We start from the raw sequence: 22,554 nt of genomic DNA, 5'->3' as shown, positions 1-22,554 counted from the left end.
AATCAGCCAGTACGGTTAACAGTTCTTCATTCCCGATTTGTCTGTTTAGGCTCCTACGCCGCTAAACTAAACAGGACCGGACTCCAGACTCATATTCTATCTCATCTTCGATTCTATTACACCTAATACCCCCCAACGCGCAAACTAGGAATCTGAGTGATCCCATCTGGCAACGGGAGTCTTGAACAAGCGAAGCTCACCACAAAGATTTGACTTTTGCCGATTTTGACAGTCTTCATTACGGCAAACGTGACGTCGTGATGAAGCTCTGTCACTCATCATATACTTAACCTATACAGATTTTATTTGAAGCCCGCAGATGGGCCTGCCTCTTGCCTCTCCCATACGCTGGAGGCAGAGAAAGTGGCAACTTATTCGCTTATACGCCACGGAACTGTGAACTAAAATTATGCGAACGTAATGGCATAATCTGGACCCGAGTTCAAGTGTAACCTGAAAAAGTGCTTGATAGAAACGATTCTGGAACATTCTATGTACCTTTACAACGGTGTCAGTGGTGCATGCACCCAGAATAATGCAAACCCTTGTTGAATGCGTGACATTAGCATTGACATTAACGCTGAAACAAAAACATGTTAAGATGCACGTTCCGAGTGTGATTTAAGTCATCCCATTATTATTCAGGGGCAATCAGAACATTTTTCAAATTAAGGCTGAAGCCTATTTGAAACAATTGAACTCTAATTGTGAATGTTCAGGGCGCCAGTTTCTAAAGACGTTTGAAGAAAGAGGACATTTTACCTCATTGATGGTGTGAAATAAAAATTGGATTTTAAGAATCTCTTCCATCTATGTCACTGCTAGTATAAATATTTAGATAGTATAGAGGATTTGGAATTGATATTCAAGTTGGGCAGATCCGATGCTGATATTTGGTTTGGAATCGCGCCGTCTCAAGCTGCGTTGCCGGGTCCCCCACCCGACCCGGGTAACGCCCCGTGGCCTATCGTGACCCGACTCGAACTAAGGACCTCCCCGGCCCGCCCAGGCCAAGTCGGTGCCGGGCCGAGCAAAAGGTCACCAGTAGAGGCTAGAGATTGTCGCAGGGTCGACCTATCACCTCTTTGCAGAGCGAGAACAGGAGAGCGATCTTGAAAGTGCGAAAAGCCCATTTGGTCAAGTGGTGACGCGTCCAGGTGCCCGTGATGGTGCTTTAGTGCCCATGGCATCCTTGGTGGCCAGTTCGTGGCGCGAATCCCCGCTGGTGAACCCGGTGCTCCAAACGAGTGGACTTAACTCCTTGAATGCTCTACCGCCGGTTGCGTCAGTTCAACCGCCCAATTCCGGGCAACCCGGTGCACCACTGTCAGATGCATCCACCGGTGATTTAGCGCTCTTGAGTCGACAGACACCCTCGCAAAATAGTACCGGTAGTACGGACAAAAATCAAAATATTGAGTGCGTTGTTTGTGGGGACAAGAGCTCTGGGAAGCATTACGGACAGTTCACGTGCGAAGGTAACTTTAATTTATTTGACCAATGAAAATCCGTTGTACTGGATCTGAGGAGACAGAGAGATTGGAGTGTACCTGCCCGATCTATTAACGAATTGTTAATTTGATTCATTGCCGTCTATGGAATAAGGCCATCGTTTTATTGGCCATAACAAATTGGCAAAGGTTTTTTCATGCCGAAGATAAAACCCTTATCCAGCCCTAGTGGGCGGTACGCTCCGCACAAGGAGGGGGAAATATTCTTTATATGTAACTTTTTAAACTCTAGCCCTATAAGGTCACCATTGGCTATCAGTGTTTTATTTTTAATCGCCTGCAGGATATCCCGTTAATCGACCCGGAACACCACACTTCTCACTCCAACATAAATAGAAAGCGCATATTAGAGCCACACGTAGGGACATTCGTTAATTACGTATAGAAGACTGCGGTGCGTTCAGAGTGCAAAATAATTGATTGGTTATTGGAATCACTGTAGTACTTAAAATCAACCGAGTCACAGACTACATGAACTGCTCATGTGACCTTTGCCCATGGAGCCTGTGTCCCAAAATGATGACCCGCAAATATAAAATGGTTTCATTTAACGCGTATTGTTGACTTTTGAGTGTTGTTTTTCACCCCGGTGGGACATTCATTCATAGCACAGGTGCCTGACGTTTGTTTGGACCCTTTTGATAATTATGTGACCAGTTCTGCGACCACTTTAGCGCTTAAAATTAATTCGTTAAGGAAATTCGCATAAAATGGTCGCAGGGTGTTAGATTGATGCCTCAGTGATTGTTTACTAGACCATTAGAGAGATCGGATGATCGAAAATAAGTACATCCGGCCACTTGAGAAATTTTCAGGAAAATTTCGAAACTTTCGGTTGGAGCGACTTTCAAAATCGCAAACATCACCATTAAAGTTAGTCTATATCTCGGGAACTGATAGAGAGAGAGAGAGACCCCCTCGGTGTAGGCTGATAGAGCTCGTCGAAGCGATTAATCTGATATTTTTAATGCAATTTCCCTTCGGATTTCCAAAATATCGGGGCTGCAAATTTGAAAAGGCATTGAAATTTAAATGATGAAGGAAAAAAGATTTTAGATATGCCGGTAAAACTGACCAGCAAACTAGCTAGGCATGGCAGAAACGACCATTTATTGCATTTTCAAGGACGGTAGTTTCTAAAGCGTTTAAGCTAGAGTGAAACGACAATGGCAGTCCAGCTTTAACTTTTCAATATACTATATCTAAATATTCAATTTGACGCCTGTCAAAAATGTTTTAACGTTCCGTGACACATGTTAAAAATACTTGATATTTCTTAACACCTTTCAAAAATATTTGACAATTTTTGTCGCCTGTAGAAATATTTGACAATTTTTGTCGCCTGTAGAAATATTTGACATGTCTTGTCAAGTTAACGCGGGATTGGCATTGGCGCCAAATGGATTCCTGCCTCATTCATAGCGCTTTTCTGGTCCCGATATTGTTTTTATTGCCTGTTACCATATGTTATCCCCCAGTTTTCGTTTACTTTCACTCTCTTCCGCCTCTGATCTACTAAAATAAGGCGGTTGATGAAGCAACCAGAGAATCGATTGTTGATAAGAAAAACGTGCGTATACGAATAATGATATCTTTGGGCATTTTAAGTGTGCTACATTTAATGTGAAAAATCGGAGATATATATGTCGTGCAGATCCCTAACCCGACCTAAAGGTAAAAACGTGGTGACCACTGGGGCTAAGGTGGATTGTTCACAGAGCGTGACATTGGTGATTGTTATCCACCATTTTTATCATGTTTCTGGTTGGACGGTTCACAGACAATTATATAAATCTGGAAATAATTCATATATTGTCAGTGCGTCCGGCGAGGTTTGTTTTCAGAATTATTTTTGTGCATGCACACAAAAGAGCACAAAAAAAATTAATACCGACCAACTGCTCAACCTTATTGTTAATATTTTATCGAAAATGAAAATTGGCGCAGGTGTTCTTCGTTCAGTTATTAACCAGGAACATTGTCCCCTTCAAATCCGTTATATTTCGTGTACGGAAAGAACCGAGATTAAAGACGCTTTGTGTATAAATAATTTACTTCTTTTCAAGTTATGACAAATTCCACAAATGTTTGATAATCGACCTCCATTCTGCGGCATCCTCGAGGTCTTTCTGTGAGCAAACAAGTGACCTCATGTCGATGAAACGTGTTAGACTTGATGCCGTAATCGTTGCTCCCATAATTTCGATCAGGCTCACATTCACCTCCAATTAATAAATAAGGTTGTTCGTTAGCGAAATTGATGTGAGAGATATAAATACAGGTGTTAAAACTAAATTCTTCATTGACACGTCAATTAATCAGCATGCTGTGATCAGACATATTATATGAAGAGAGAGAGCCGCTGACTCTTAGTTCAGCACTTGCCCCCCACCGTGAGCTTTCATAGAAAGGTTTTGGCTTCGGACATTGTTATAGGACAATTTCAATTATTGAAGATTTGCGGTTTTCTAACGAGTTGATTAATTAAGGGAAGGGGCTACAACTTACTCGTAAAATTTTTCCGCCAGTTGTTCAAGGCGGAGTTGACAAGTGACCACCGCCCGGTTGTCAAATCTTTCCACCAGTTGTCTCTAGCTAAGCGACTTATTTTGACACTTTGGAGTTCACAAAATGACAAGTGACAACCGCCCGGTTGTCAAATCTCTCCATCCGTTGTCTTCAGCTAAGCGACTTATTTCGACACTTATTTCCTAATAGCTTATTTTGAAGGTTCAAGGCCTCTTATTATTCAGTGCGCAAAGTTCAAATGCCAAGACCGAAGCTACCAAGCTGCGATCCAAATATGTTTATGTAAGAGGGAGAAAAATTAACCCCCAATAAAGACATTAGAGAGGCAAAACGAGACTTGGAAAAGAATGATTATCCTCCAGCCCATCATCATACATGTCTCATCTTTATAGGTTTACTGCCGAAATGTTTTTATAAAGGATCATTTTTCTTTTTCCTTCGTTTCCCCAAGGGCATTGTTAACATCTAGCCTTGAGGACTCCTCGTGGTGTCGTGGCGCTCTTAGTCAGACGTTGGAAAGAATTGTAAATAAGAACAATATGAAGCGTCTACCCATTTAATGTCGATACTTTATGCACAGATATTGATCATCGCTGGTTTCCGACACATTTTTGTAAATCGCTCATAAACATATTAAATTATGTTCCTTTTAAGTTTTCTCATGTTTATTAATATTTTACAAGGAACACAATCGCTTATTTTCAGGCTTATGAATATTCGTTTATTAGGTAGGCCAGGATTTGGTAAATACTTCTTGTTATTGGTGGCAAAACAACAACCTAAGGGAATACATCTGAATAGCAATTAGATCACATAATTAACGTTCATTGAAAGCAGTGCCCGCGTTCGTTTCCATTTCATTGAAATAAATCAATTTGATCCAACACGTCGGTAATTTTAAACCTCAAGAAATCATACAATAGTAAGAAACCTTTCCTTTTGAGATTAGTCCGATTTAAAGTCTGGAGGAATTCATGTCAAACGTATGGCTTTGCTAGGGTTTCGCAAGCGCTACTTTAATTTGATATTAAACGTTAATATCAAGTGATTTACTCTCATTAGTAAGTGAATGTCCCAAGCTACATGCTATACCTTCTATCTTGGTCGCTGAGCTTTAATTTTTCCGTTTACTCCCTAATCATTTTTTTTAATCGTGTCAAAATTATTAAGTGTTTTTTATCGGGAACAAGGACAGAGAAATATTAAACAGTAAGAAATTATTTAGAAAATCAAACACTAAAAAAATTAAACAATAAAAACATTAAACAATAACATATTGAACATAAAATGTGTAAGATTCGCCTTCAAATATGCGTGATAATCAGGGATTTAAGATGAATTTCAGACTCTAAAAAATCGTTATTCTGCGCCGCCTGTTTCGTTGCTTATTGAAATCTCTACGCACACATGCACAAATTAAAACTGATTTTTACGGTCTAGTTGCAACATTAAGTAGAAACGGGTTGAAAAAAGTTTGCAAGGTACGAACCTACGAACCAAAGAAAAGGGATAGCAGTCGACCTTAACTAATTCATAACCCCTTACCAAATCGAAAATACACTCGACTGACGTGATCGCCCTGTGGAACGACTTAATAATCCTTATTAAAATGCTGTTTATCATTTTTGAAATAGGAAAGTTACTAATAATGGCCACATCAGTAATCGCCGATTCCATCAGATTTCGCGAATGGGATAAATTAAGAGAAAACGTTTAATTCTTTCGTTTTTGCTAATCAAATATTTACCAGTGGGTTGAGATCCGAAAAGAGCAATGCAAAAGCTGCCTGTTACTGTATCAGAAATCCTTAAGTATACGGAGCGGATTTTTTTCTTAAAACTGACAAGTAATTTTTAATTAAATGCTTTTGCCTCGGGGATTATGGTAAATCACAATCAACGAAGACAGCTGAAAAGAAAATTTGCACTATTAGACAATTTGAAGTATAAAGGAATAAAGTTGCAGATAATGAGAACTAGGCAATGCATGTCAAATCTTGCCATATAAGAGGCTTCGGAAAGTAATGTTATTATTGTGTCAGTGTATATAATACGTTTAATAGGACCTTTAAAGGAATTATAAACTAAAATTTAAATTACTGGCAGAATTTATGTATTGAATTCGATGTGCGCATTAGATTTCTAAGACGGAAATTCTTATATCTACTAGTTATTCATGAATTACTCTTATACGCGACTTTAGGACTTTTCTTGCTCGTAAGACCATAAACTTGGACAACGACATGTTTTATGTAATCTAAGAATTTATACCGAATTTTTGGGCCAATTTGTTATGACAGAGTATTGAAACATACTAAGCACGTACTAAGCTGAAGCTAAATCAAGATTTATTTTGTTGTATACGTCGTCTGATTCCAAAGCTCCCACCCATTGAAACAAAGAAAACCTTCTTGTACCAGTGAAACATAAAACGAGCGACATTTAAATACTGGACCTAGAAAAACACTTTCTGCGTCTGACATGGAGCATTCCCGAGCTAGGCAGATAAAATTGAACATCTCAAAAACTGCTTTGTTACGATAGTAAAGTTGCTTTCTAGGTTTAAATAAACATACTGGCAGTAACAGTAAAAAAGCGCATTATGCAATTAAACAAGTAATCTTCAGGTGAAATTTGTTTTCTGTTCCAGTAAAGTTAATTTAGCATAAAATGCATTAGTGCACTAGTAGCAATCCCTGCATGTCAGTGTATGAGCCTTCGCCTCTCCGAAATAGAGCTTGATTTTCAGGGCATCCCCTCCATGACTAATAGTTTTCCCTATTAAATTTGCGTGATTTATGCACTTCAGCCCTTTTCCATTTTTAACCTTTGATACCCGGATGTTTTTGAAGTGTTCCTAAACAATTTTTTATTTCCTTTTCAGGCTGTAAATCGTTTTTTAAACGAAGTGTCCGACGCAATTTAACCTACTCGTGCCGCGGAAGTCGGAATTGCCCGATTGACCAGCACCATCGGAACCAGTGCCAATATTGTAGACTACGAAAATGTATAAAAATGGGCATGCGAAGAGAAGGTAATACTTTACATATTATTTTATACTGAACTTTAGTAGATTCTTCGCGTAAGGTTACAGCAGATGCGATTTTCAGTTGGTTATAGATATCTGCTGCATGAGTCCCTCTTAGGGTGCTCAACTGTGGTAGCCTTTAAATGGTCATGAAACTGTCATATCTAGGAATCAGGACCAGGAATTTCGGCATTTTTAGTCTTGTCTTACCTAATTCGTGCAAATGAAAATATATAATTCTTGGATGAGAACAAAGTCCGATATCGGACTTTTTAGCATCAGCTCAGGTTAGTTCAGGTTAATTTAGGTTTGCTCGCTTGTCCTCAATCAGGGCAGGTTAGTCCACTTCAGATCATGCATAAATCCCGCATTTGCAATAGGGAGAGCTATTAGTTATAGAGCTTAAACGAGCGTTTATGGCACAGATCAGGACATTTCAGGAGATCAGAAAGCTGAAATTCCTGAAAATGCGGCTGAAGTAACTAACGAGAAATTATGTGTATTTACCACGTCCTCCTACAGAATAAACAGGTAACTGAACATAAAACTCGCCATAAACCCAATTTTGAGATATTTGGAACTCTTGGACGTTTAATTTCATTATTCCTTCTTTAAGAACCTGATTACTCAGGAATGAGAATTTTCTGTACCAGCAAACCAGAAATGGGCAATTTTAGGTTAATAAACTTGAGGGCTACACGAAAACACGCATCTTCCCAGAATAGCCACCATTATAATTAAATTAATGTTCTATGTGCTCTGACTTAAAACAGCTTTTGACCACCACTCGCCCAGTTATATTTGTGTCTTCTACGAAATTCTTTTATGTTCCGTGACGATATTGTGTCTTTTAGTCCCTTTCTAAAGAGAATGGTCTTATCTTGAAATTGATGACACTATTATGATGTAACATAATCGGCGTTTTCTGCCTTATATATAATGCGCACAGTTTCACCGAACCACAAAAAAACCCCGTTTTTTTTGTCAGTGGCGATAACTTGAGTATTTCTACTCGTATCTTTAACGGTTTTTGAGATACTATCAACTAACCGTTTGCGCGCATGTTCATTCATCTCCTGCCAAAAAACGAAAAAGGAGAAATCCAGTGGGTTTAAATCGGGACTTCGTGGTGGTCATAGCTGTCCACTACTCGTACCAATCCATCGGTGTACAGAGTTCACACTCAAGAACTCCCTTATATGAGCGCAGTATTCAAAAGCAGTCTCTATCCATTTCAAGTCGCTGATAAAAATAATGGTCACTTAGTTGGTCGCTACCATAACATACCTGAAGGTAACTTCGGGTCAACAGCAACAACCCAGTTTGACGCAAAAACTCTTAAATAATCCGAAGTGAAAAAGAAAGCAAAAAGGCGAAGTCGTATGGTAAGGCTCGCGCTCGTGGTCTTCTCGAACCATGGTCGGGTCTTTAAGGGTCAGGGTCAACAAAGGTCATTTCCCACGATCACCGCACTCGGCATGGCAACCTAGCTCTTCGGAATTACAGTACTGTGCTTAAAGTTCCGCACGTAGGATATCTAACGCCCATTATATTATTAACTTCACCTGATACATGCGATATGGTTTCGATTTTTTATGCGAAAGTATTTCGTTGGATCGTAATTTCCATCTAAAGCTCAATTCCCTGACACCTGCTTTGATATGAGCTCACATTCTGTAGATACTGAAACTGCGTTTGAAGCATTAGTTGGCACGTCAGGTTTATCTATCCGATGGAGGTAGCTGCAAAAACTCCTAGAAGCCTCCTTTATCTGGAGAATAACGCGCATAAGTAAAGGTGCCTCAGGGAGGTTTAGATGCAATTTGATTTTGCGCAGTTGAAGTTCTACGGAGTGTCTCAGAACCATTGGTATGAATGAGGAATATATGCCTTGTATCAGAACTCTTTTGTGCAATTGCTTCGAAGACACTCTGTATAAAAAAGTGGTAACAACTCCAACGTATTAAACGAGGGAGGGTTTTGCTTCATTTTGATCATTTCTGCTTGAAATTCCTGTAGATATCTCTAGCGTTTTTCCAATTGACTTAATTTGGTATTTTTGCCAGAGGCGGTTGTGGACCGTCATAAAACATCCAAAAAATCGCATCAATATTGCGAAAATCTGTTCGACCAGGGTCCTTGCTAATGCGGCCGAATCGATACTTACTCAAAATCGTACTGGAAAGCGATTTTTTCCACGTCAATAAAGCTTAAAAAAATTACGGTTAAAGTTCTAAAAATGTTTTTCTTCAAAATGGGAAGAAAATAAGAAATTTTACATGCTGTTTGAATCACTAAAGAAAATGAAAATACTGTAAAAAACCGTCAAAAGAATCCATTTTTTTGCATACAGGGCAATTTTTCCTTGGCTCAAAAAGAAACCCACTTTGTATATAGGGTGTCCCTAAATATCGTGTACATACGGAAGGGGGTAATTCTTCAAGTTATTTCATGATTAAAAGTTCATATAAACATAGCAAACGCCTCATTACCTATCTACAGGGTGTTCAAATTGAAAAAATAAAAAGTGAATACCGTTGATGAGTTACGAAGTCGAATATTAGATGCATTTGAAACCGTAAGAAATACCCCAGGGGTGTTCGAAAGAGTATGGGCATCAGTGAGAAGAAGGACGGCGGCATATGTAAGAGTTGGTGTAGGAGGTCACTTTCAACAGTTGCTGTAACGTCCTTGTTAACGTTATTATCATTGTTATTTAGGGCCGTCCCGGTGTTAATTTTTAACAGGTGGTTCCAAACAAACTATCAAAATTCTTAAAAATAGAGGATTGCCCATAATAAATGATTTAGCACCTCTTAATAAATTTTAATTTCATCTGGCAAATTACAGAAAATCGTTTATAATTTTTTTTTTCGGTGACCGACACAGATACGAAAAAACTGCAAGAGGCCAAAAAGTTCATAAACAAAATAAAAAGGTCATTTTGTATTTTAGAATCTACCAGCCATGCGCCGAGAAATCGTCCAGGGGAAGAAAACGGGGCATGACCCATGGTAAAATATCACCCTGTAGATTTTCCAAATTTTAGCTAAATATCTCAAAAACTGCAGGAGCTTTAAAGAAAAAATCTGAAAATGTTCCGAAATTAGAACACCCTGTAGATAGGTAACGAGGCGGCCTTCCGCGTGTACATGGTATTTAGGAACATCCTGTATTGAAATTTTAGAACAACACAATGGGTCGGTGAATTTTTTCAGTGACTTAAGGGCCTACAACGCTCCGCGTTCAAAAGCCAATTTCCGAAGGTCCGTGTGCGAAATGAAGGAACGAGCAGGTAATCCTGCGCCCCTCGGTGTTCCATAAGTTAATCTGGTGGCATTGTTATGAAATGTCGTTAAATCGTTTGACCAAAAATCTTATCGAAATATTTAAAGTGGCCGCCGTAAAATTTGAATAAAGGTATGTCCGCTTCCTGGTCTAACCGCTAGTTTTAACTGAATTAACCTCAAACTGGGAAAACAACCCGAAGGGTGAATGCTTAATAAACTTAAAAGGGCTGTCACACCCGGATCGCTTAACGCCCTTGAAAATATGCCGATTTTTACGTACATCATCCCCAAAATTCCAAAGAATAAATCTTTGATGCAAATTGTGTATATGCCCGATAATAAATCGGCTTTCCCGGGTATGTGACATGCAGGGGTATACTAATCCCGTCCGGTTCCCACGAAAAAAGAATAAGATTTGAATAAGAACCCCTTAAAGCTACCCCTGATAGTGATTTACATAATATTTCACTGGACACTGGTCATCAGTATGTAGGTATCCGTTATGAAAAAGAAAGATTGTCAGGTGCGGGTCCCTCGATAATAAAATATTTTGGTTAGGGGTCACGACTGAAATACTGAGAATGTACCTATACTTGACGGTTTTAGTTTTGGTGTTAAATTTGATACACCTCGCCTTTGTATTCCAATTCTGGGTTTCGATTATTGTTCTTCGGGCGTTACCGCTACTTTCCATGTTGCAAATGAGTCTTTACATTTAACTACAAGGTGAGTAAGTTCGCCGGGACACGTGCTATCAGTCGGCAAACGATTCATCTTAAATGTATCCCCTCGAGTGTGCCAGATTATACTGCGTCGTAGGGCTCAACTTCTCCGAAGGGTTAAAGAAATCTTCAGGTAAAACAATTCATGTCTACTGGATATGTAATGATATGCGAAGGTCTGTCTCTGATCGGAGAAAAACCACGCGTTTTACTCATACAAATAAATTTCCAAGGACAAGGATTAACACTGTTTTTTATTTATTTTAGATGGCTATTTAGGTCAATTAGATGGATAGGGCCGATGTAGGGCGCATTGGACCAGTTCCCTGGCCTCCGCGCCTTCCAGACCTTTCTCTCTGCGATTTTTTATTTAGCTTTTCGTGTCCTCGGGTCATCTCATGCCGTATTATTTTACCACCTTCTGTTCAGAAGCGTTTTGATTTATTTTAATATATTCATTCTTCCCGCAACATCCAAGTTTCTTTTATTTATTTCTTTTTCACCAATCTTACAGGACTTTTTCCCGCTTACAAAATCGAGCTTGTGCAACGTATAGGTGTTGATACGTCATGGGAAAACACTTACGAGCTCTTCGAAAAATTCCAAAAATCAAGCTGCATCCATAGCAAACTTGGAAAATCGCGATTGAATCTTGAAAACAAAAATATCTGGGAACTTTTCCTCACTTACCACATGTCGTGGGTCTTATCTTGTGTTTTGCGCAGTGGGTGATTCAAAACAAGATCTGAATCGACGCCACTTTGAAAATCGTTCGTTTTTTACGTAAAAAAGCAGTAAATTTATGGTGTGGCATACGATTAGAGGGTTTTTAGCTTTATCTGCATATGGAAAAATCTGCCATTGGAAAAATAAAAGTTGATGGAGGGCCTAGGAACTTCACAGACGAATTCTACTCAAAAGACTGCTTCAGAAGAGTTTTCGCAGGTTTTTAATCTTTACAATTACACCCCTAACGTAATTTTCCCAATTTAACCAAATTCGCAACTCTTATAATTTCCGAAATCCTGATATATGCAAATCAACTTGGATCGAATGAAAAGGAGATTTTTTTATACTGAGGAAACTTAAATTCGAAATCCAGTACTACACTGAAACAGCGATAATTTGCCAAGATATCCATTGCACAAGTACTGACGCTACGTAAAATTCCCTCCAAATATCATCGTTATCTTCGGTCACTTTCACAATAATAAATGAAGGATTTATTTCCATAAGATTGATAAAAGATGATCTTAGAGCGTATTTTATGACTTGTGAGGCCCAGGGGTTATCGGTTAATATTTCGATTTATCAGGAATATAAAAGTTTATGGTTGAAAATTTGATCATGGCTCTCTTGTTTAATGAAAATATATCTAAATCAAAAACGATAATTATCAAAATCGTTCGTATGAAAGAAAGTGCCAATTAAGCTGACACTATTTATTTTCTAATTAAATTGCGCGCAAAATACACTGAGGAATAAAAGTTACCTGAATGGAGGGAGCTAAGACACTAATGTGCATTCCATTGGAAAATTGCCAAGAGTTTTGCACGATTCCAAACAACTTTAGAACCAACTAAGCCAGTTACTAATAAATATATTTTTGTGCCGATTCATGTATTTTTCATGTCGCATTTTCAACTTTCCAATCAATATTTTTACCAATAACTATATAGGCACTCAATAATGTGAAATTTGCGATGGAGCCTGCATCGTTAGACTCTTAAAGGAAGATGAGAAATTCAATTTTTAGTCTTCACTGACCACTGTTGGAAATAGTCAGACTGTTCGTGGAAAAGGGAATCGTCCAGTTCACGGACACATAGGAGGTTCGGCTAAAGCCTTAGGAGTTGCTAGCTACATAAGAGTTACATAAGAGTTATGTTGTCAACGTAACTGTTATGTGACTCTTAAGCAACAAACACTTAAACTTGAAATCGTCCATTTTTATTGAGAAAGAATAAAATTCCACAAGTCTATGGCTGCTTACGGAAAGAGGAATATGAAAATCTCTCGGCCATCATTTTTTATTTTATGTGTAGTGGAGCGGAAAAATGTATGCGTAATGGTCCTAAAATCTCGAAAAAATATCACGGAAACCAAAAAGACAGTATTATTCTTGTGTGTATAGTCCGCTATATCCAAAAATATTCATGCCGGGGCTTATGTAAGCTATGGGATATAGGATCGCAAGGAAAAGAGGGCCCCATTCTCTTGCTTATGATTGATCGGTCTAATATACAAATAGTTGACCGTAAGGTCCAACAAAAGGGCCGAGGCAGCCCTATACTGCCCGTGGACTCTACCTAAAAGATCGTTTTACTACTTGCATATATTAACGAGCCCGTAAAGATTAATGGTCATCCATTCTTTAACCAAAGGTACTATATGAAATTGGGTTCACTTCCCATCTACGCAAAGGCTTCGCATTTCTAACGGACTTTTTGTTCGTTTTTAATTTTGCGCCCTTTTTCTCCACGTATTTTTCATGTTAATCGCACATTCATCAATAAGAGTGATGCATCGGTCGAGAGTTATGAGCGTAAACTGTAACATTAATAACAGTTAAAGTTCTTTGACAGATAGATGCCCTTATGTAACCCATTTACATCAATTTATATTCAAGATCTTTTAATGGTTTCATCTTTTATGAGGGTATGGCTCGTGTGCTCTATTATTCCAATTGTCCTACAGAAACCTCCTCTTGCACAATGGATTTGTTTTCGTGTGTTAAAGAATCAACCTCAGCATGTGCACTGAAAATATCTTTCGTTTAAAAAAAAGGTCTAGATTTATCTTGACCTGAGATGTTATCCGTAACCCTTCTTCGTAAAGCACGCGTGCATCTGGTAGGCTGACTGCGGTTACGTTTCCAGTGTATGTCGACTATGAAAGTGAAGGGGAATTATCTCCGGAATTGTGCAGAGTATTGTCATATATGCAGACAATTTAGACATAACAATAATAAATTAGATTGCATAATTTTAACCGCATATTCTACGGGTAAAAATAAGGCGAAAAGTTCGTACAAATTTGGAACCGCAAGTCCCTCGTTTCCGAGATACAGACGGTCAGAAAATTTGATTTTTTTTTTGTGACGAAAAATTGTGGCAAGGAGGTAGAACACATAAGAGATCAAAAAGGCCCCGATTTGAACGAGTAATTCAGATTTTTCGAAGAAATGATCAGTGACACGCAGAAAAAGTTTCAGTGGGGAAAAGGGAACATGACCCTAGAAAAATAACACCCAGTATATTCTCGCAATCCGTGGGCACATCTACCGATGCGGGTGACAAAAGTTTATCTGCACGCCAGAGCTAAATATCTCGCGAACTCTGGGAGTTGTAAACAAAAAATTGAAGAAATTTTTAAAATTTGACGTCCGGTATTACGAAAACGAGGTGTTTGCGGACTTATTAACTTTTCCCCTATTTTTGCACTGTTAAATTATAGAACCTTTTTATTTTAATCCTTCGTTTTTGAATTAATGTATTTGACAGTCACACTAGTGGTCCTTAATGAGACTAATTTCGCAAAGTTCAAAACACCATTAAGTCACATCATCGATAATAGTCTGATTAATCCTGAAACAGATCAATCAATTGTCAATTCCAATTATCTCTGTGGAAGTAAGAGCTCTATGCAGAGAGCACTTCGCTATAAACTATGGATGTATTAAGCCGATGCAGTTGATGCAAGTGTAAATATTTAAGTGATCTTTTTCTTGCAAGATTATCTGATTGGAGGTCCCGTGTAAAGAGAAGCTGATGCCATAAAGAATTTCATAGATTTGTTATGTTCAACGTACTATTTCCAGATAATTCGAGAATGATCTCGAAACACCTCCAGCCTCAATACAGAATAATCGTTTCTGGTTTTCTCGTATAAGTACGATCAGTTTTAGTGAAACACATCAGTGTCTTCATCCGAAAATTGACAGTTTTGGATATACAGGGTGCTGTTACTACAAGTAAAAATACACAAAGTATTATTTTCCTTTTATTGTTTTTCTTCTTTCTTTATCTTTTCTTACATTTCTATATTATTTTTTCTTTCTTCTCTTCTTCTCTGTTATATTGCTGATTACTTTGTGATAGTTTTTACAACCTCCTGATCGACCACCTGAAGCAGTGATACCATCTGAAGCACCAACTTCTTTTATAGGTAGAAATGAGTTGGAATATTCCTAGATGGTACTACTGTATCCATATCACTAACACCATAAATTTTGTAATGGTTATGACTTATGACACAGGTCTAGTAGAATAAAATATTCCTGTCTACCCCCGGGTCAAAACCTGTAACGAACATGGTACGCGGCGTACCACATACCATTAATCAAACTTTGTGGTGCGCTTGTCTATACCATTCATTCGACCAGTGACGTTTGAATTAACATTGATTGCTGTTCGACTATTTAATTTCCTAACGCGCATACCGGCATTGTCATTTTAATCTCAGATGTAGGTTCGAGAAAATGGGTACTCGTTAAAATTTAGGAGTTTCGACATAAATTTCTTGAACAAGATCGGTGTTATTCCGTGGAATAGTTTATTCCGTGAAAAGTTCCTAAAATTCCAGGTTGAAGCTAAAAATGCAGTAACATAGAGGTGTGCTACGTACTCCAACTGCGTTCCTAATTTTTTCCTTTCGATGGTCAAAGTGCAGAAACTGTTATACGATATTTCAAACGAGAATTTCGAACACAGTTAATCATTGAAATAGAGTCTATTCCATGAAATGTTCCTGAAATCTCACCAGGATCCTAAAAATGTAGTAACACGCAAGTGTCCTTCCTGCGTTCTGTGTATCCCAACAATTCCTAATTTTTTTCTCTTTTTTAAATTTTTTCAATGGAGACTATCAGTTTCTTTCATTTCTTAAACTAATCGCCCCCAATCAGCTATTGCATTTCTATCGCTATCAATGACACGCATGCCGGCATTATCATCATAACCTCAGATGTAGGTTTGAAAAAAGAAGTACTCGTTAAAATTTAGGAGCTTCGACATAAATTTCATGAACAAGATCCGTGTTAGATATTATACAAAATATGTGGACGCTGAATTATTATGAGACATGCCGCTCGGTTTTGTGTAAGAAAAAAAGCATTTGAATGTAAAAGAATATGGCGTTGCATTGTTCGGCTTTTTTTAAGATGTGCGTTTCGAGGAAGGTTCTAATAAGTTCGTCGAAAAAATAACGCATTGTGATCATATCAAAGATAACTAAATCGTTCTTTCGCAGAAGTCATGAGCCAAATCGCACCGAAAGGCGTAATAAAATACGGGAAGTTGAAATCTTCTTAATGACGCACATGAGGCTTAATAAACCTTTGCTTATCCCGATCCTGAGTAAATGAAGAACGTCCATGTCGAAGAATTCGATTCGCGGACTATGACTGCCATAAGAAATGTACAGTCGATATTGCAATCAATGAACATCTTCTTTGATGCCGAATCTCTAGTCTGACGTTGGCAATTTTGTTGTCAATTATCTTGTCAAACTTTAATCTAGTCAGTTATTAGCCGCAAGAATTGATGGCTTGTGCCAGCTACTGCGTCAATTTGTTGGGCCAGGAAGTGCCTTCCACGACTCGACCCACAGGAAAACATACATTCGACTCAAGAACATAAATATGTTTTTTTAATGATTAATTTAAAATTTTAAATATATAAAAATTAATAAATAATAAAAAAATAAATTATAAATCTAATTGGTCAAAAATTCAATAATATATGGATGCTCCTGCTGTGTTCTGCACATTCCTGCTGCGTTCCTAATCTTTTCTTGAAAGAAACCTATTGAAAAATCCATAATCTTATCGCCTACAATTTACTATTACATTTCTATCTTTTTCAGCTGTTCAGAGAGGTAGGGTGCCACCTTCCCAACCTGCACTGCCAGGCCTGCCAAATCAGTTCCTGAATTCTTCAGACTCCATAACCACCTCACTCAACAACCCCACGTACCTTAGTAGCTACATATCTTTACTTTTAAGAGCAGAGCCATACCCCACAACTAGATATGGTCAATGTATTCAAACCAACAATATCATGGGAATTGAGAACATTTGTGAACTGGCGGCGAGGCTGCTTTTTTCGGCTGTGGAATGGGCAAGAAATATCCCATTTTTTCCTGATCTTCAAGTCACTGACCAGGTAAGTTCTTCCAAATTTCGTTTAATTAGATGCAAATGCAAGTGTTGGTTTCTACTTTAGGTAGCATTGCTTAGGCTAGTTTGGTCGGAACTCTTCGTCTTAAATGCCAGTCAATGCTCCATGCCCCTCCATGTGGCTCCATTAATTGCTGCAGCAGGATTGCACGCATCCCCTATGTGTGCGGATCGGGTTGTCCAGTTTATGGACCACATCAGGATATTTCAGGTTTGTAGGAATCCATAAGCGACCTTGGGAACTTGTCCCACAAAAAAGAATAGAAAAAAATGATACACATTTAGATAACATCTAAAATCATGTTTTAAGTTGTTGAGTAATATTTCTATGTATTAATAGCTTGAGACTATAGGGGATATACAGGGTGGTCCTGAGGGAAACGCATCGATGAGTCAAGAAAAACCGGCGAATAGGCAAAGTCTGAAAGTTTAGTAGTATGCCAATGTCAATTGGAACAATCCCGTAAAATATTTGAAAATGGCGGATCTTCCGGTTCCACCGGAAGTATATGTCAACTTGCTTAGCATGAAAGGGATCACCCTGTATATTATTACATTTTTGGATTCTCCCCAAAATTTTAAGAATATTTCCCAATATGGGCACCCTTTAAAATATGATTGGTATTTTCCGTCCATTTCAGGAACAAGTAGAAAAATTGAAGGCACTTCACGTGGATTCAGCAGAGTACTCTTGCTTGAAAGCAATAGTATTATTTACCACTGGTGAGTAGAAATTTTTATGTCTAAATTCTCTTATTTCAATCTCAACTATAGTAGCAGTATATATATTAATATATACCATATAATCTTAAAAAATATTTTTGTAATGAAAAAAATGTTCAAAATAATCTCCAAAATTGGAGAAACTTTGGGTGTTTCTACTAAATACTTCCATTGAGGTTCTGGAACGTCAGAAAGGCAATTTGAAAACTCTCGTTACGAGGGACTTTCAATGATGAATGTTAGTCCAAATCTCGGGAACCAAAGGAGTCAAAGCATCCCGCCCAGGGCAAGCTGACAGAGCTCATTGAGGCAATCTTTGCCTTGGTGGTTTAGTAATAAAAAGAGTTACTCATTCATCGAGACAATGGTCAGCCTATGTATATATTTCTTGACCATAACAAAGATTGTTCTGTTCTCAAATGCAAGATCAACACAATCAAATGTGTAATAATGAAATAAGTTGATAAACAAAGATAGAATACATATTTGGATATAGAAAGTGGTATGGCATACCATTTCAGAATATATGTGGTGTCCATTGACCAACATTATTATGCTTATTTTGGGTAATTTTCTTCAAATCCATATTCTCTTAAAGCGCTAGAGGTAGCGATAATCAACATGTTATATGGAGAATAATTCTTTATCCTCATAAAATCCACCTGAATTCATAATCGTCTATCTCGGACAATGGCTAGACGCAAGCAAACGCAAATGAACTCCAGAACCATGAACCATACCAGTTCCGGTATTCACTGTGTCAGTTTTTGGCCGCAAAGATTGGGAGGAAAGGGAGGGAGACAGGCGGCCTCACTTTGCAACTTGTGTCTTATACCATCAGTGGCGGGTAAAACCATCGATCTTTTCTTTTAAACGCTCTTTCTGCGGCTATTTCTTCGGCTGCTTTGGGTCACTCTTCAAGATTGTGGTCAATAAATTCCAGCGTACGTGCACTACATAAATATGGATGTCAAAGTTTGTAAATGGACATTGAGTACGCCCCTGGTGAAGAGAACTTCTTGGCGGCGATCTGCCTGGGGCATCATACCAACGAGGAGTCACGACCTTTGGTAACCCAACCTGCTTACCAAATTCACACACGCGAAGACTGAGCTCACATTGTAAGACGAAATAACAAGTACACCATCATACCTAATGTACATGGAGGTACTTACTTACAATAATATTACTAATTTATGCTCGTGGACCTCAGGCTGCATTAAAACAGATATAATGGGTTTCACATTTTTCGGAAATCTTCCACAAATTGATTAGGCTTGAATTTTCTCCGTTTTGGTTTTGGAGTTTCGAAAGGAATTTTAACAGTTTTCTGAAGTGTTTAAAAGGTGATAGGAAAAAGTGTCACAAAAGTCGAAATTTCGAACATAGTCAGCACAAACAATCGGCAGTCGCCGCATGTTTGTAACATAAATTTATGATCAGCCATGATCCAATATCGTTTTTTCCTTAACTAAGGTAGAAATACAAAAATATACGAAAGACTGAAATGTATGAGAAGCAAATATTTAAAATGTGAAATCTCCCTCCTTAAACCTTTATTTTCAACCGTAAAATTTCCAATAACACAGGTCTGGGAATCACGAAGCATAAACCTCGTGCCAGAAACTTCATGAGTACTTCGTTAAGGAACAGTTCTAATGGCACTAAATTATTGCTGTAGATAGATATTCTGTGCTAAATGTGAAATAACCTCGACCATTGGCAATTTTATACAAGCTGAAGATAGCCATTAGATCCTTCAAGTCAATATAGATACCATGGTGATTACCATTTGACTTCATTATGAAGTTGATCATATTATTTGCAAGCTGGCGAAAGGCAGGAATTGTCTTCCTTATTATCATGACTTTTAACTGTAGCGCTTTAATTGAGCACAAACGTTAGGTCCAAATTTGATATTTAATGAAGCTTACTTATCATCTCGACTTAGACCATAAATATCGCAATTACAGGCCATTATTCGGAAGTCAAATCTTAAGGCTAAAGGCCAGTGCCTCTGACCTTAAGATCTGAGGAACGGTTAGACATATAGTACCATCAGTGCTATACTGCACTCACATATTAAAGTGAACTTTGACCTTCGGTTTTACTTATCGCAACTCAGACGATCGGCTTTGATTGCCATGTAAATTACTTAAAAATATATAATAATGTTTCCATCAAGCAATGTAATTGCTTGATTGTGTGTGTATCAAGCTGGCTGGATAATGTTCAAGAAAACTTGCGTTATCTATATATTTTTTTAATTTATGTACAAGGCGAATTTTGTACATATTAATTAGAAGAAAAGGTTTTTATTTTTTCCTTAGCTCATTCCGCTCAAAATGATGAACGCTTCATCAGTGCAACTTTTCCTCTCCTACCACGCGGAGATGTCATATTCGAAATCCGACGTTTCGATCCGTGGCAACCATCATCTATATCGTTTTGTCTTGCAGGCGCCATCTTGAATTATCACATTTTTGAATTCAGTTTCTTTTTATTGCGATAATGTGGCGTTCCAACTCATCCTTTACAAAAACAGAATTTTTGATGTTCGCACTAAACTGCAAGACTTAACACAGAGCACATATGCAAGCAGGTTTTGGTTCATTCAGGCTTTTAATACACCCTCATCTTATGCTGAACTGACAAATTCGAAGGATTCACGTGCAATAAATTTGTTGCCCTTAAGTTGGAGTAAATAAAATCCATACCAGATTGAAAATTGTAGATACGTGACAATTTCACCTTAGATTGACCCCTGGCAGTATATCTTTCGCAGGCTCCATCTTAAAGTAATGGTTGATTGATTTCGACTGGTTTTTTTCTATTCTTTTACCGAAGTGCAGATAAATCAGAATGAAATAGTGCCAAAGTTAAGAGGCAGTGGGGTGCATAACAAAACAGGCGGCGGTTTTTGCCAGGGATTAGATTTTTAGAGACACCTCTTTTTTGTCACCTTTTAAGGGTGCGTTTCAGCGGAAGTCTTCATAATTTCGTAATAACTCGGGCGTGGGGTCTATTAAAACCTGCTTAGTTTGAATTGTAAATATTTTTGTTTATGTATTCCTACATTGAAGTAAAGCTCCCGAAAGCGACGTCAGAAACATTAAATAGCTGGGAATAATTTTGAAAACTTTTAAATTAGCATTAGCCGAACAAAATTAAAACACAATGGCAGAGGAGGAAAAAATCCTCTCCGATTATTTTAGATATTTGCATAATTTTATGCTGAAATCATTAGGCGACGTGTCATAGAGAAGCCGGCCCCATTTTCCGAGCAACTTTTCGCTCCTCGCACATCTGTCTTCGATCATTTTCAATCGAACAAAATTATATTTCAAACTCGGTCTAATGGCACACGCGAAATTGCATTGAGTAAGCCCAGCAATTAACCCCACATAAAGAAAATATTCAACGTATTTGTTTAACAGTGCTGTAGTTAGCATATCGTGAACAGTACATATGTATTTATTCTAATGAAGAAGCGTCATGGCGTATGTCAAAAGGTGACGAGGCACATATAAGCCGATACGTATCCCTTTTCAAGCAAATATAAGGTAAACAATAGTACTATTGTTTAGTACTATTGTTGTTGTTATGCTGTGTGTGACTTTATGCACAAAAATTAGCTTCAACTTCAACCGAGTTCAATTTTTTCACGACATGAGGAAGTGCATTAAAATTAATTGATTTCTTAGCTGTTGGAATGATGATGGCACAATAGAGCTCAACTTTTCAAAGAAGGTGAGTTAGGGCAGGGTTTCGGTCAGATTGTTTTAAAATTAAATATGTTTTTTATTTAAATCGATTCAGAGTACTTTTCAGTTGCTTGAGATGGGGCGAGAAATTGAAATTTGGGAATGTTCGAAAAACATTTTTGTTTTCCTCTGAGCTTATTTGGCGAGGGAATTCGAAATTATTGCCAACTTATCAGGGCAACCTTTCCCATCCTACAAATCTCGGCAACCAGCATCAACTTTGATTTTTTTTTAAGAGCGCCATCTTAGATTTTTACATTGTCGAGTTTCGAGTTCGAGTTTGAGTTTCGAGTTCAGGTTTGTTTTTCTGATTACAACGATGTGTCACATGTTGCGGTTCCGCGTTGCAGCTTGACGCAAGTGTCAAAAATTCAGTTTTGGTAAAGAGTGCCGTGGAAACGACGACCACGCCTTTATATGTTGAATTTGTTCCTTCCAAGGCACTCTTTACGAAAACAGGATTTCCGACGTTTCCGCCAAACTGCGTGACTCATCCACAACATGCGATACATCATCATAATCAGAAGAAGATTCCAAAGCCAAAATCGAAACATCGGATTTCATATGTGACATCTCCACGCCGTCGAAGAGCACACGTTGCAGCGATGAAGCATCGCTCATTCTGAATTACCTACAAATTTCAAATTGAAACATTCACTTGCCTCCTCACTAAAACAAATAACGAAAAGAAGTAGTAAAAATCGATCCACACGAGGAGTTAAATTAGGCTACGGCATTTAAGCATCGCATCGGTGGTCTAACCAAATCGGATGACAAGTCATCAAACGTAAGTGTGACATGCCGCCGACA

General features: G+C 38.1%; 1 protein-coding gene across 1 annotated transcript in view; it reads left to right on the top strand.

Moving 5' to 3' along the window:
- Positions 1–1,035: 1,035 nt before the first annotated feature.
- svp (COUP transcription factor 2) overlaps positions 1,036–22,554 on the top strand; it is a 34,294-nt gene continuing 12,775 nt past the window's right edge. Inside the window, exons 1-5 of the mRNA XM_066392546.1 lie at positions 1,036–1,478; positions 6,924–7,073; positions 16,945–17,243; positions 17,304–17,468; positions 17,899–17,980. Coding sequence (XP_066248643.1) covers positions 1,184–1,478; positions 6,924–7,073; positions 16,945–17,243; positions 17,304–17,468; positions 17,899–17,980 — 991 coding nt within the window. The 5' untranslated portion in view covers positions 1,036–1,183. The remainder of the gene's footprint in view (positions 1,479–6,923; positions 7,074–16,944; positions 17,244–17,303; positions 17,469–17,898; positions 17,981–22,554) is intronic.

The sequence above is a fragment of the Euwallacea similis genome, chromosome 8 (assembly GCF_039881205.1).
Source record: "Euwallacea similis isolate ESF13 chromosome 8, ESF131.1, whole genome shotgun sequence".
NCBI classification, from domain to species: Eukaryota; Metazoa; Arthropoda; class Insecta; order Coleoptera; family Curculionidae; genus Euwallacea; species Euwallacea similis.
Note: the sequence above shows the minus strand (reverse complement) of the source record. Positions and strands in the feature narration are given on the sequence as shown.